The sequence below is a fragment of the Salvia splendens genome, chromosome 16 (assembly GCF_004379255.2).
Source record: "Salvia splendens isolate huo1 chromosome 16, SspV2, whole genome shotgun sequence".
Lineage (NCBI taxonomy): Eukaryota > Viridiplantae > Streptophyta > Magnoliopsida > Lamiales > Lamiaceae > Salvia > Salvia splendens.
The window spans coordinates 4,898,723-4,914,685 of NC_056047.1; the positions used below are offsets into that span (position 1 = coordinate 4,898,723).

Here is a 15,963-nt window from a genome sequence, read left to right on the forward strand (position 1 = left end):
GATTGAGAAAAAGTCAAGGAACAATTAACAAAACCAAGTTTTTGACAGATCATTAGATTTTGAATTGAGTTAGTCATCTCTGTGCACATGCCAACCTCAAAAAACACTCTTTCTCCTTCATTGTTTTCTGCACTGTAATCCATTGGGATCTGAAAAACAGAGCATTTATTATACTTCAAATAACCATTACTTTTTAACTACTACTAATTTAATTTGTTATCTTGAGATTAGGATGCAATTTGTGTTAGGTTGAATAGATATCCAAATGAGGAAAAAGATTGGAATAGGGATCTTGGGACCATGTAGATTCTCAAGATTCAATCTCTTCCCTTATAAACTTTTGATTCTTTAATATAATAACTCTAAAAGGGATCTTAACCACCAATGTATTGGGAAAAAATCACTAATTTTTTGTGGTTTATTTATGATTATGAACTATGTGTAGTCCAATTGCTAGTTATCAAAGATTCATAGGATTTTTGACAGCTAACTTAAGGAAAGATTAATTGGATTTTATCATACTATTTGATTTTGGAAAAATTAAAAATGAGATTGTACAGTTGCATAAGGGATGATGTCACTTTGTATATTGTGTCAACACCTACTTCCTGTACAAAAGGAAAATAATGATGAAGAATCATGAATATTATTGAACTCATTAAAGTCATGAATTTTTCAATATTGTGACAAAATGGTAAGTACTATGCACGTTATTTTTTTTGGTCATATTAATTTGCAATATGCTTTTAGTTTGTGATCATATAAATCCATCTTTACAGAATTAAGTGATGAATTATTAACTTCATAATATATAAGAACAAGCAAGTTCGAAGTTAGCTTAGTTTGGATATTATTTGGTTGTGGATGAATGGATATATACAAACTCCCTACCTTTAAATTATTGGGCTTAACTTAAATAGGACTATTCCTAAAATTCCTCCACTTGAGTAGTTCAATGTTCATTAACTATTGCCATGTGATTTTGGCTTTGTGCAAATCTATTCATCTTTTCCTACTTTTTCAAATGGCATAGGCCCTCAACGCATAACATGATTATAATTTTTAACCAATATTGTATGCTTTGTTTCACATGTGCAATTAGTGGGAATAGTACTAATTTGGTATGCAAGTCTTATGGTTCCCATAGTTATGACAAGAGGTTAATTTTGGTGAAAATTTACATGTGGTGACTAATCTTATTTTGCGTGAGATGTCCTATTTTGGGGTAATACATACGAGTTTGCGTCAATTTTAGTATAATGAATCGGTGATACAAATAGTAAAAAATTGAAGAAATTACAGTTGTTGCTATAGTAGTTTGTCCGAGTAGTCTCAAGTGGAAGTTATTTTAAGAAATAGATAGTTCAAAATTTTAATTAGTTTCAAAAGACTAAAATCAAAACATTAAATCATGAATTTTATTTTATTTTTCTCAATTGTCTCTTCTGTATGCAAAATTGCGTCTTTTTTAAGATCAAAACTCCATTGCTTTATTAAAATAAAATAAGAAAATAAAAAAAATAAAGATAAATATTTATATTAATAAAACGATTCTATTGTGAGCACCACTAAAAGAAGGTGTTTTGTTAGGGGTGGGTAGGTACGGTATACCTTACCGAAACCACCATACCGTGTACCTTACCGTAAATTCGGTATGCGAAAAAATCATACCTTTACCTTACCAAAATTTTCGATATACCGAACTTCGGTATACCTTATTTTCAGTATGGGGAATTTTCATATCGATACCGTACCTCATTTTCGGTATGCCGTACCGAAATTCGGTAAGTATGCGGTATACCTGACTTTCAACATCAATAAAAATAGAATATTTGAGTTTTTATAATATTATATATATTTTATTATTTAAAAAATATATTAAATATATTTTTTTTCATATCTATATTTATATTTCACCATACATTTTATAATTTAAAAATATATAAAATATAGTATTTTATATATAATTATATTTATATTTCATGGTATATACCTTAATTTACGGTATATACCGCGGTATTTTATAATTTTCGGTATGTCGCGGTATATGAAAATTCATACCGTTACCTTACCAAAAAATTTCGATAAGGTATCAACCTTACCGAAAATTGCGGTATACCGAAAATTCGATATTTTCGGTATTTTTTCAGTATGAAAAGAACGGTATTTCGGTATTTTTCCCCAGCCCTAGTTTTGTACTAGTTTTGTACATGGATGAGACAATTGCAAAAAATTGAAAATTAATAATTTAATATTCTAAATTCAAACTTATTAAACTAACCAATTTTTAACTAAATTTCATAATTTTAAATGATTATTAACCCTTTAAAAAAATATCAATTAAAAACAATTTGTCTTTTACGTGTACCAAATCGATATATGAAATTAATGTAAGATGAAATAACATTCCTCAAAATAATGAACCTTCAACTTATTTTTGGTAATTTCACCTTTTGCTTATCCATACATGAATGCAAGTGTGCGTTTCTCCTTAAATTTGGGACCAAAACTCATGCACCTTGTCCTATACCTGTTGGCATTCATAATTTTGATGGACATCAACATCATAATTATCTGATTGTCTGCTCTCATATTTTATACACTATGAAATTGTGTCAAATACCTCCTAGAAGCCAAAGACAAAATATACATACTTTTTTTATATGATACAAAACAATCAAGCCAAGAAAATAACGAGCTAACATTACAAAAGCAAAACACGAATATACAGACTTAGCAAACTATTTAATAAAAATCAATTTGTATATAATATATACATCCAAGTCCACCTATTATTTTCAAAATTTCAAGATCGTACATCCGGATGAAGTTAGTACTGTAGGTCAATATTAAAATGCAAAATTCTTGTTAAATATACATATAATCCAAATCCAAACCTAACTTTCACATGATGACATCCATGTTCCATGTGGGAATAAATATGACTCCTTTAATATTTGTCCAAACAACAAAGTTCATGGGTTGCTTTTTTAGACATGTCCAAAATTTAGCCATTTAGATTTCCAAACCCCATTTCTCTAATAGTTGAATCATATACTAGTATTAGATAGAGATTGGAATAGAACACACCCCAATCTAATTACTTGCTTCATTTGCCCCAGCACTCTAGGTGTTACATTGCAATCAAACAGTACTAATTAACAATTTATGATGCCTTTAGTCTTCATGTGGGGCATTCTCTTCTGTGGTTCTTGCAACTACTACGCATGCTTTGTCTCATGACTCATATTCCCGTTGCTTTCACTCTCGCTCCCGGGCACCCACGTTTTCCTTCTTGGGAGGCTGAAACGACGTCAAATGTTGAAACACGAACCATCCGTTCCTGTCCTCTTGGGAGGTTGAATCTTGATTTGATCTGCATTTTTTCTCAGCAGCCAAAAGCAACAGCTGTGAACACCCAGAAAAGAGATTCTCATTTCTCTTTCTGTTAGAAAACATGATGCAACAGATCTCCAATTATGTCCTAACAGAGCTCATTAATTCATAAAAGATTTAGGCAATAATTATAAAGAGTTAAGTACATGTTTCTCTCTTGAGAAGAAATCAAGAATTAGAATAAATTAGAATAAGTTTTTTAGTACAGATTATAACACTACATAAAGAAAGAATGGGTGAATCTTCTCCAATGATGCTCCTCCCACAAGAAAGAAAAACTCCAAACACTATCTGTATCTATTTCTTTCTATATCAAATAAACCTAGCTCTGCTATCAGATTGGTTCTGAAACCTTCCTTAAAAAAGAATATCAGGAAACAATGAAAGGTAATAATGCGTAGTGTTTGTCGAGATCATTCATTAAGCTCACTTAGCGTAGGTTGGGAACCGGGACTGTGTCTTGCAACTCTTTCGGCATACTCTGAAGAACGCCCGAGTAAAAGGTCCAAGACAAGTTACTCTCGTTTATAGAACTTTGGCCAATAGGATGCTGCTCGACATACTTCTGCACGTTTTCAGATTGCAACAGTCCTTCTAAATAAACTCGGAGATCGCCTCCAGGGCCTGCAATGAAATTTTTCATTAGTTAATTACCGGACAACTAAATTTTAGGCCAAGTTATGATACAGTATCTGATGGCAACAGAAATAAAGATATCGCGCTTTCAGAATTTAAATTTTACACTGCCAGACTACCAATGCTCTCAAGTCTCACCTAATGAATTATCATTTGAATCCTTGTAATGATACGAATTTGGGAATATTGCAGTATGCACCTACAGAGTAATCAAAACATACTAAGTTAGGGCGCAAAATAAGCCGAGCAAGTAAAGTAAAGAAACGTGAATATATCTTACTGGGTTCAGTAAGGCCTTGTAAGGAGAATCATCTAATAATAGTGTATTTGATTCATTATAATCTCCATTCTTCCAAGGCAGACTAGGATCATCATTTTGCCAAATTTTCCTTAGCTCCTTGAACACCAAGGGTTTATAAACGTTTTCAAGGGTATTGAATCCTGTTTGAGTACTGTGAGACATATCCTGCATTAAATTTTGAAACTTATGTATCATAAAATCTTACATTGGTTTTTGGTAAAAACTAAACTTAATTATCCAACCAACAAGACAAGACAGGACACCAAACAGGTATACTCGATTTGCATCAGTATAATTCACATCACACGTACCACAGAAAGTATTACTGTATTAACTAATTTGATTGAGAAGGCATGAGTAAAATTGTAGCGTGACAAACTCTATGGTTTTAGTTATTGAATGCATTAAAACAAGAAGGCAAATCAAGACAAACTATATAGAATCGATCGAGATATCTGGAAAAGGATATTTTGCACCACATTGATGAAGCAAATTGTGTGTTGCAGAGCAGAATGCTTACCCAACAAAATAGCAACTTGTCTTTCTGATCTCCCAACAAATAATCAACAACTCTTTCAATAATTCTCCTACATATGAATAATGGATATTTCAAAGGCATGAAAATCAAAAGAGGAATTGTTGCATCAGACACAGATACAGAAGTCACAGAAATAGATAAAAAAAGATAGGCATACAAAAATATACACACACACAGGTGAGAGATATTGGAAAGCAGCAGGAGGTCTGAGAATTACTTGGATCTTGATGACCAGACACCCACATCGAAGTTCTGGAAGCAAAACTTAAGAAAATCATCACAGAAGGGCCTCTTGAAAACTACAAGAACAAAGAAAAAGGAAAGTACTAATTTGGTCAGAATGAATCTAATGGTTGGACATTTAATCAAGAAATTTTCATATAAATGGGAGGGCAAAATCTTACTTGCCCGTCCTAGTATATGTTTGTCCGCTCTATAACCTTGTGGTGCAGGCATCACAATGTGTGCAAGTAAACCATTTACATCAAGGACAACAAGGTTTCGCTTAACTGAGTGCACAGGTGTTATTCTCGTATAACATCCTAGATCCTTTGACAAATATTCTGCTCCATTCACCCTAGAGAAAGAAACATTGGAAGTCCTCTCAGCATAGTAAGTGGAGAAGCTCCCACCTTCAGCAGATAAAGCTGATAAAGATGATTCTTTTCTCACAGAAAGCTCAAAATCTTTAGCTGGACATTCATTTTCAGTTACCATGCTGTCAGTCCCTTTTTGGTTGCTTTCCCATAAGTGAAAATATGATGAGCCAGTGACCGGGTTCATGATTTTGATTTCATGTCTTAGTGGAGTCCCCCTTGGTCTTTTCCCATTCAGATTCACTTCAGCAGAACTTTCTGTTGACCTTGTATCAATACTACCCTGGTCCATATTTCGAATTTCACCCTCAGCAATCTCGTCAGGAATGTTCTCTGTTGACCCTGCAGATGCTTTAGGATTTTCTGCCAGCGATTCCACTGTTAAATCTGCTTCAAGAAGATCCTTTTTGAGATCAGTATCCCATGTATCTCTAGAAGCTTCCAAATTAACATCCATCTGGCTTGTTTGTGCTTCAATTTTCTCCATAGCCTTTCTATGCCTACGTTTCTGTCTCTCTCTTTTTAATGGCAACAGAACTATCTCAAGCTAGGTTGTGCAATAACTCTATGATACACCTTGTAAACTGTTCTTGACTGCAATATGCTTATAACAATAAAATTTCAAGTAAATCCAGATTCCCTCCTACCCTGATTAAAATTATTTTGTAACTTTACAGATTGACCTGAATCATAAACAATAAAAACCAAAGATCAGAACTTCCATGACAAAAGAAGAAGAAAATACAAAGAGTGAGAATATAAACGGCATAGAACATCAAAACAAATATACTACTGTACTAAGGAAGACATACAGAGATTCTACATCCTTAACATTTGACATGATCATCAATAGAATGAGAACATTCATATAAATTAACATTGATTCTAATATTAAAACAAGGGATATGAATTATCTGATACTATTAGCCATCACACGAAAAGAATAGTTATGAAAAAAGGGAATAGGGCATACTTAACAATCACTTTTTCTATCTCAATGCAACCAAACAATTCCTAAATCAACCACTTTGTAAACCAAAACAAGTCTCAGCATAATATTGAATGCCATTTGTTTGCACATAATCTTCAATTCTATATTTGGTTACACAACCACATACACTTAAATCTGGTCTTCATTCGAGAAAACGGAAAAAAATGTAAAATAACTGCATCGCCGAAGTTTGAAACAACAAAAGCGGATTTGAATCAGAACGATAACTTCAAACAATAACTTGATACAATCGAAAAGTGAGAAATTCCATACCCGTATGCAAAATTCAATCCAAATTCCACACAGAGATAGAAAAAAAGCACGTCTCTGCCTCAAGAGGAGATGAAACAGTTGCGAACTAATAGATTAATTAATAGTTACTGAATATGTATAGAATCACAAGTAAAGAGAGTAAGACGCCTCCGTAAATGCGAGGAGATGGTTGACCTGAAGATGAAGTTTCCATGGAAGAAGACGAGCGGCTGCCAACGTTTTTAACCGTTCGTTTAGTGAAGCGTTAAGCAGAGCCGTCGATTCAAATCTAACATTTAATCACTGATTAGGACCTAATGAGTAATGATATTAGTATTTAGCAAGTGTAAATAATGGGTAATATAATAAAATTATAATATTTGGAATAATAAGAAAGAATTACTATTATACTCCAAATATTTAGAAGATAAGAGCATGGTACACAAAATTCTAAAATTGGATTCGGATATAAGATTCAGATTCCCTATTAGATCTGAATTAATTAGTATAAAATTAATTCAACCATAAAAAAATTACTCGCTAAATATAACAAGATTGGAGAGGATAAAATTACGCAATCCATAACGGATTTTCGAACTGAATTGGACCATATTTTCCTTTTTAGGAGGCCAATTCTTTTTATTAACTAACCTTTGTCCCAGATTTGTGATTCTATTTCATTTATACTTATTAAATTTAGGAAATAAATTAGACTTAGTAAACTGAATGGTCATTCTTTCAAGCAAAACTTGTTAGATAGTACTCCCTCCGTCCCCGAATAAGAGTCGTTAATTTCGATTTTGGGTCGTCCCCCATTAAAAGTCACTTTTCATTTTTACCATAAATGGTAGTAGGCCCCACATTCCACTAACTCACTTCACTCACATTTTATTATAAAACCAATATAAAAATGTGGGTCCCACATTCCACTAACTTTTTCAACCAACTTTTCTCTACATTTCTTAAAACTCGTGCCCGGTCAAAGAGCGACTCCTATTAGGGGACGGAGGGAGTAATATATAAAACTAATAATTTATTTTCAGAATTTTTTGTGAAAACTGCTCCCAACTTTTTTTCTAAAGAGAAACAGTAATTATTCTCGTGAACCATATTTTTAGTTTATTTTTTAGGCCCAGCCCAATCTAAGTCTAAAATTCAGTGGACAAAGTGATTGGGCCGCTTCCTCTAGGGGCTGAATTTACTGGGTTTGAGTTAATTCAAGAGTACAAAAATATTAAAGAAAATGCCAGAATCATCAGTTCATCAAAATCAATTTAAGTATTCCCTCCGTTTTTCCATAGTTGAGTCATTTTTTCATTTTGGGAAGTTTCCTCATAGTTGAGTCATTTCCCTATTTAGTAACTTTTTTCTCTCTCTTATTTTACTCTCTCTTACTTTATTCACTTTCTACTTTATTCACTTTCTACTTTATTCTCTCGAGTAATATGGAAATTAATTTCATAGGCATAGGTAAGTCGTTTGAGTAACATGGAAATTAATTTCATAACCGATTTCTAGGGTACTAGACTATTAGTTGTGCCTAACTTGTTATTAGGTGGGGCTTTCTCCGTAGTAAGCAAATTCCAAATGATTAAGGCGTCTAGGAATAAGTACACCTATGTCTTTTCGAAGAAATCATTTGCATAAATCTTCCCAACTAATGAAATGAAAAAAAGAATAGTCTCGAAAAGAAATCATTTGCATAAATCTTCCCAACTAATGAAATGAAAAAAGGAATAGTCTTTTTTCCTACTCAATGAGTAACCCAATATAGTCATATATAGTGTGCAACCACGAGCACCCCATATTTGTTGATACAACATGAATTAATTATGATACACATACTCTTTAGTCTTTTTTCACTATGAAGTGGTCCAAACATTTGAACTAGCTACTTATTCTTAATTTATTACAATTAATTGTTGGACCACATATGTATCTAAAAATTAACGACATTAATTAAGTTTGGCGTTTTTGTGCCAAACATGTGTAGCTACTACTCTTCTTTCACAATCACAGAAACCACCAAATTGTCCGCACGGATAGCTCAAATGGCCTTCAAGAAATAATTGAGTCCAAGTACAAGGAAACTCCGCAAGTTATCATTCTTGCTGCCGCAAATCATGCAAAGTATCATTCTTGCTGGCGCAAGTTATCATTCTTACACTGGCGGACTATCATTCTTGCGCAAGGAAACTATCATTCTTGCACAAGGAAACTATCATTCTTGAGCAACTCATTCACGTCAAGCTGCTGATTTGATTAAGTGATAGAGCCGTTGGAGCTCGAGGAAGAGATCAAGAAAGGAGCTCGGTTTGGTGAGCTGAAACTAGCCGTTGGGAATCAGCGGTTATAACTGTTTTGTGTGAAATCAGTTGATGGGTTATTTCTTGTTCTTCGCATATATAGCTCGATAGTTTCCAGTTGAAAAGATAGAAGAAAGAATACAGAATACACATACACAATTAGGAGATTATTGCTCTAGCTTGCGATTAGTTTGGAGTGATTGAATTGTGAGTGTGAGTTCATTGTATTTGAGAGTTGTTCATCAATAAGATTCCGGTCATCTTCTCCGTGGACGTAGGTGGTTTATCACCGAACCACGTTACATCGTTGTGTGCTTTATTCTTTCGTTCGTGCGTGTGTGAGATCGGCGGTATCACGACCCAACAAGTGGCGCCGTCTGTGGGAAGATCCCAGAGTTTTTCTTGTTGATTGTTTTTCTGGGTGAGTTAGGGTCCAGAAGCTCTGGTGTCTAAGCCGATCTTGACGATTGTCCACCGTCTGTTCGAAGAAATGTCCACGGCCAAGTTTGAGGTGGAGAAGTTCACCGGCAGAAACGACTTTGGGCTGTGGAGGTTGAAGATGAAGGCTATCTTGATGCAGCAAGGCCTATGGGATATCTTGAAGGATGGCACCGAGGCTAAAGAAAAGCCTGAGGCCGATGAGAAAGAAAAAGGAAGGCTTCAAGATATGCAATATAAGGCTTACAGCACCCTGATCTTGAACTTGACAGATAGGGTGCTGAGGGAAGTTTCCAAAGAGGAGACGGCTGCGGGCGTTTGGACAAAACTTGAGTCATTGTATATGACCAAGTCTCTTGCAAATCGTTTGCATTTGAAGCAGAAACTTCTTGCTTTCAAGTTTTCAGATGGAAAGAGCATTTCTGAACAGCTTGAGGAGTTTGGGAAATGCATAGATGATCTTGAAAACATTGATGAGGTGATTAAGGATGAAGATAAGGCTTTAATGTTGCTCAATTCCCTGCCCAAGAGTTATGAGCACTTCAAGGATGCAGTGCTTCTTGGTAGAGAGGCCAAGGTTACATATGAAGAGATACATTCTGCATTGAAGCTGAAGGAATCGCAGAAGGCTGATGCTAAACAACCTGATCCAGTGGCTGAGAGCCTGCATGTGAAGAACAATCAGAATAAGAAGGGTTCCAAGAAGAAGTTCCAGAAGAAGGAAGAAGGTGGGGGGTGGAAGGAGAAAAGGAGCTGTCACTACTGTAAAAAACCCGGCCATTTAAAGAAACATTGTTTTGCTTGGAAGAAAAAACAAGAACAAGAAAGGGCTGGGAATGCAGAGACCGCTGATCTGGCTCAGGATGTTGAAGATAATGAGGCTTTGAATATCCACTCAGGGGCCAAGATTGAAGAATGCTGGATCATGGATTCAGGTTGCTCCTTTCACATTTGTTCCCACAAGTCTTGGTTCCAAGAATTATCAGATTGGGAAGGATCAGTGATACTAGGGAATGATCAAATGTGTAATGTCAAGGGCATTGGGAATATCAGACTGAGAATGAAGGATGGGAGTGTGAAAACTCTCACAGAGGTCAGATTTATACCTCAAATTAAGAGAAATTTGATATCTCTTGGAATGTTGGAATCAAAGGGGTGCAGGTTTGATTCTGGTAATGGGGTTCTTAGAGTAACTAAAGGCTCCAGAATTGTGATGGAAGCTCAAAGAAAGAACAGCCTATATTACTTGGTTGGTAAGACAGTGGTGGATTCTGTCAATACTGCTCAGTCAGAGAACTTGAATCTTTGGCATGCCAGGTTGGGGCATGTGGGTGAGAAGGGCATCAGAGAACTTGCTAAGCATGGGGTTATGAAGCTGGGTGCAACAGAGAAGTTGAGCAAGTGTGAGTCCTGTATGCTTGGGAAGGCCAAAAGGTTGCCATTCACTGGAGGAAAGCACACATCTACAAGACCTTTTGTGTATGCCCACAGTGACCTATGGGGGCCATCTCCAACAGAATCCATAGGTGAAGGTAAGTATTTTATCTCCATCATAGATGATTACTCTAGGAAAGTGTGGATTTATATTCTGAAAGAAAAGTCTCAAGCATTTGAAAGATTCAAAGAATGGCATACAAGATATGAGAATGAAAGATGATCTGTCTTGAAGTATCTGCGGACTGACAATGGGATGGAATTTCTATCTGCTGAGTTTGATGATTTCTGTAAAATGAAGGGAATAAGGAGGCATAGGACAGTGCCTAGGACCCCTCAGCAAAATGGATTGGCAGAGAGAATGAATAGGACATTGCTAGAAAGAGTGAGATGCATGTTGTTCTACTCTGGGATGCCAAAGAAATTCTGGGCAGAAGCTATGTCTACTGCAGCTAATCTGATTAACAAATGCCCCTCCTCAGCAATATCAAATGAAACTCCAGATCAGAGATGGTATGGAAGCCTTGGTGATTACTCCACTCTGAGGGTGTTTGGATGTGGTGCCTATGCACATGTCAAGCAAGATAAACTGGAACCGAGGGCAAGAAAATGTGTAATGCTGGGGTACCAAGATGGAGTGAAGGGGTACAGATTATGGAACTTGGATAGAGCAGGCCAAAATATCATTGTGAGCAGAGATGTGACATTTAATGAAGAAGAGATGCCATTCAAGAAGAAGAAAGAAGTATCTGATGGTGAGAGCAGCAGCTCAGGAGTGCAGATTTTCGAGTTTGACAAAGAATACCACAGATCAGATGGTGATGAAGATTCTGAGATCACAGAGAACCAGGAAGAAGGTGGAGCATCTAACCATCAACCAGCTCAGGACACTAATAGCCAACAGTCATCAGAACAGCAAACTGATGCAAGTCAAAGAGTTAGAAGAAATCCCAGAAGAAATGCAGGATTGCCTAGCAGATTTTCAGATTATGATATGAGTTTCTTTGCTCTTTGTGTGGCTGAGGTGCTCATGTTTTCAGAACCCTCAACCTATGAGGAAGCCATAAGTTGCAAAGAAAGTCAGAAATGGGTCAGAGCCATGGAAGAAGAAATAGAATCCTTGCTGAGAAATGGGACTTGGATTTTGGTAACTGATCCAGGGACTCAGAAGCTGATAAGTTGCAAATGGCTATTTAAGAAGAAGGTAGAGGTGGGGGAAGTTGAAAGCATACGGTTTAAGGCAAGGCTGGTTGCTAGAGGGTTCACACAAGTGGAGGCACACAAGTGGAGGGTATTGACTACACTGAGGTGTTCTCTCCAGTGGTGAAACACACATCTATTCGGATCTTGTTGGCCTTGACAGCTCATTTTGATTGGGAGCTGCATCAACTTGATGTGAAGACAGCTTTTTTACATGGAGATTTGGAAGAAACAATCTACATGGTGCAGCCTAAAGGCTTTGAGAAGCCTGGAGAGGAAAAGAAAGTGTGCTTGCTGAAAAAGAGCTTATATGGCCTCAAGCAAAGTAGTAGGCAGTGGAATAAGAAATTCCATGAGCAAATGGAGTTGATGAATTTTGAAAGGTCAAGCTTTGATAGTTGTGTGTACATCAAGAAGAAGGGAGATCTGATAATTGCCTACCTGTTGCTGTATGTAGATGATATTCTACTGGCAGGTTCAAACAAGAATGAGCTGCAAACTGTGAAAGAGGAGCTGAGGCAGAAGTTTGAGATGAAGGATCTTGGAGAAGCCAAGAGGATCCTGGGTATGGATATTGTCAGAAACAGAAGAAAGAAGGAATTGAAGTTGTTCCAGGCTGACTACATCAGAAAGGTGGTGGAGAAGTATCAAGTGAAAGATGCGAAGCCGGTTTCCACTCCACTGGCAGGTCATTTCAGACTTAGCAAAGAACAAATGCCAAGAACAGAGGATGCTAGGAGAGAAATGAGCCTGATACCCTATGCGAATATAGTGGGCAGTGTGATGTATTTGATGATATGCACAAGACCGGATGTAGCTCATGCTATAAGTGTGGCTAGTAGGTACATGGCTGATCCGGGTAGAGAGCACTGGGCTGCTCTGAAATGGATTCTGAAGTACCTAAAAGGATCTGCAATGATTGGTTTAAAGTTTGGCAGTGAAGCTTGGTCTGAAAAGGATGAAGTTCTTGAGGGATTTTGTGATTCGGATTATGCAGCCAACTTGGACAACAGAAAATCTCAAAGTGGCTACATATTCACCTTATTTGGAACAGCAGTCAGCTGGAAATCGAATCTACAGTCTGTGGTTGCGTTATCCACAACCGAGGCTGAGTATATTGCATTAACAGAGGCTGCAAAGGAGGGAAAATGGCTGCAAGGGATCATGCAAGATCTGGGAATGGAGTTGGGAGCAGTAAAGATTAACTGTGACAGTAACTCAGCAATATGTTTAGCCAAACACCAAATGTTCCATGAGAGGTCGAAGCATATAGATGTGAGGAGACACTTCATCAGAGATGAGATTCAAAGTGAAAAGATCAATGTGGTGAAAGTTCCTACCGAAGAAAATGCATGAGATATGTTGACAAAATCTCTGCCAACTTCGAAATTCAAACATTGTTTGAAGTTGGTTGAAATTGTGGAGTGTTGAGATTTGTAACAAGGATTGAGAAGGGAATCTAGATATTGATGGAGCTTTGCAAGGACAAGGTGGAGATTTGTGGATGTGTGTCCATGCAAATCATGCAAAGTATCATTCTTGCTGCCGCAAGTTATCATTCTTACACTGGCGGACTATCATTCTTGCGCAAGGAAACTATCATTCTTGCGCAAGGAAACTATCATTCTTGAGCAACTCATTCACGTCAAGCTGCTGATTTGATTAAGTGATAGAGCCGTTGGAGCTCGAGGAAGAGATCAAGAAAGGAGCTCGGTTTGGTGAGCTGAAACTAGCCGTTGGGAATCAGCGGTTATAACTGTTTTGTGTGAAATCAGTTGATGGGTTATTTCTTGTTCTTCGCATATATAGCTCGATAGTTTCCAGTTGAAAAGATAGAAGAAAGAATACAGAATACACATACACAATTAGGAGATTATTGCTCTAGCTTGCGATTAGTTTGGAGTGATTGAATTGTGAGTGTGAGTTCATTGTATTTGAGAGTTGTTCATCAATAAGATTCCAGTCATCTTCTCCGTGGACGTAGGTGGTTTATCACCGAACCACGTTACATCGTTGTGTGCTTTATTCTTTCGTTCGTGCGTGTGTGAGATCGGCGGTATCACGACCCAACACTTGTGCACTATATACACTGACGGGGCCAGAAAATTTACGGAGGGGTGAGTTACTAAGAGTTGTAAGTGAAATTTAGTGGATACAATATTGTGATTAATAGTAGATGAAAATTTAATGAAGGATTGTATATGAAGTTAAGTATAGAACGTGTTACTTTGTGAAAAAGGTTCACGTGCATATCATGTATTATCATCATGGTTTAGAACAATCGTATCTCTACATGCTTTTAGTTGCTATTCTATCAAATCACACAAAGTCAGAAACTCCACATGATTTTCATGATTTTTTCTTGCTAAATTTAACGCAATATGCATTGCCCATAAAGGGTATTATATGTCATCTTATAGTAATTAGTAGTATCAAATTGTTCCGGATTTGTGTTAAATTCTTTAAAGTCTACACTATTTCAAACTCCAAAAAATTTAAATAGATATTCATATATAGCAATGTCACAATTGGCCACCAAAAACAGAGGTGGCAAAATGTGAAAAGTTGAATAGGAAAAGATGGAGAAATTGATTGTAAAGTAGTGGTTTTTTTTCCTTTGTCGTTTTAATAATAAAAAAAGGACTAAGAAGACTAATATTGTATTTCATCCGTCCATTAATAGAAATCCTATTTTTGACATCACAGGTTTTTTAAAAAATTTAAAAATATAGGCAAAAAAATTATAGAGGTATGGATATCACTTTTATTTATACTCTCTGTTAAAAAGTACTCGCACCGAGTATTTAAAATATCCAAACTAATTTCGGTTTAGTTGTGAGTAACGAGTGTGTCTCATTTTCATGTGCAGTTATCCGCGGATACCCGGTTTTGAACCCCTGTAATATTTTCGTGGGAACAATTTGGTTTTTAGAAGTTTAATGAGAAGTAGTACTTTAGTATGGGTTGATTGATACATACTTATTTAATAGTGCAGTTGGGATTCGAGGTGGGAGTTGCATTTAATATAGAACTACAAACCAATATGGATGTCGATCCCCATTTATGAAAACAATGAATCTAAAAATATCAAACCGCCCCCTTTTGATTTAAATGTGGTGGATTTGTAATATCATAAAGTTTCTCCATCACACTCCTATGATTCTATCTATTATCAACAATTTTAGCAGCGAACATACTCCTTCGTTAACATATTTTGGGTACGGATTTTAATGCATAAATAGTCAAATGGAAGAAAGAAATAAGTTGATTAAATTATAATCACATCAATAGAGAGAGAAAAGTTATCAAAAATAGAAATATGTGTATATATAAATAGACATGAGTGGATAATATATTTGGTGGAGTACTATATATTATAACTATCAAGTTGTAAAGATTACAATATTTTTGGCTTGTAAATGAGTTGGGTGTTTATAAAAAATAAAAAGAAGGAAAGTGAAAAGGGATGGGCTGAGTTTGACTGGATGTTTAATGTGGAGTTGTGATAAATGAAATAGTTTTCCAAAAGTTTAGGTTGCGTTCTATATTTAGTTAACTTTATTTTAATACAAATTGAATTAAGAAAATTGACTATATTATAATTGAATTAAGAAAATTGACTATATTATGAGATATCCTAAAAAGGAAAGGACGACTAATTTATTAGTATATAATTGATTGTATAATAGTATAAAATATTCAAACGAATAAATGAGACCATACACCAATTTTATTTTCGATTGCCATTCTTGGGGGTATCAATTAAATTGTATTTATGTGAAACACCAAATTTTATTTGTTTATTAATTATTCCCTACAATTTCACACTTGAAAAGTTAAAAGTAATAGATTAGAGTTTAATTTTCATTCCGGAA

General features: G+C 35.7%; 1 protein-coding gene across 1 annotated transcript; it reads right to left on the minus strand.

The window, feature by feature from the left end:
- Nucleotides 1–3,553: 3,553 nt before the first annotated feature.
- Nucleotides 3,554–6,988, minus strand: LOC121772198. Its single transcript, XM_042169201.1, has 7 exons — nt 6,732–6,988; nt 5,276–6,150; nt 5,089–5,170; nt 4,854–4,920; nt 4,313–4,498; nt 4,171–4,231; nt 3,554–4,020 (listed from the first exon to the last, which is right to left on the minus strand). Exons 2-7 carry the CDS (start codon nt 5,952–5,954, stop codon nt 3,827–3,829), a joined length of 1,269 nt encoding a protein of 422 aa, XP_042025135.1. The 5' UTR covers nt 5,955–6,150; nt 6,732–6,988; the 3' UTR covers nt 3,554–3,826.
- Nucleotides 6,989–15,963: the final 8,975 nt, after the last annotated feature.

Bases quoted from the DNA above. Each gene is read 5' to 3' on its own strand.
- LOC121772198 (XM_042169201.1), bottom strand. From the start codon at position 5,954: ATGGAGAAAATTGAAGCACAAACAAGCCAGATGGATGTTAATTTGGAA. The intron at 4,499-4,853 runs GTAAGCATTCTG...AATTTAATGCAG, and splicing joins ACAAGTTGCTATTTTGTTGG to GATATGTCTCACAGTACTCA. The intron at 4,021-4,170 runs GTGAGACTTGAG...ATTTCATTGCAG, and splicing joins TTCAAATGATAATTCATTAG to GCCCTGGAGGCGATCTCCGA.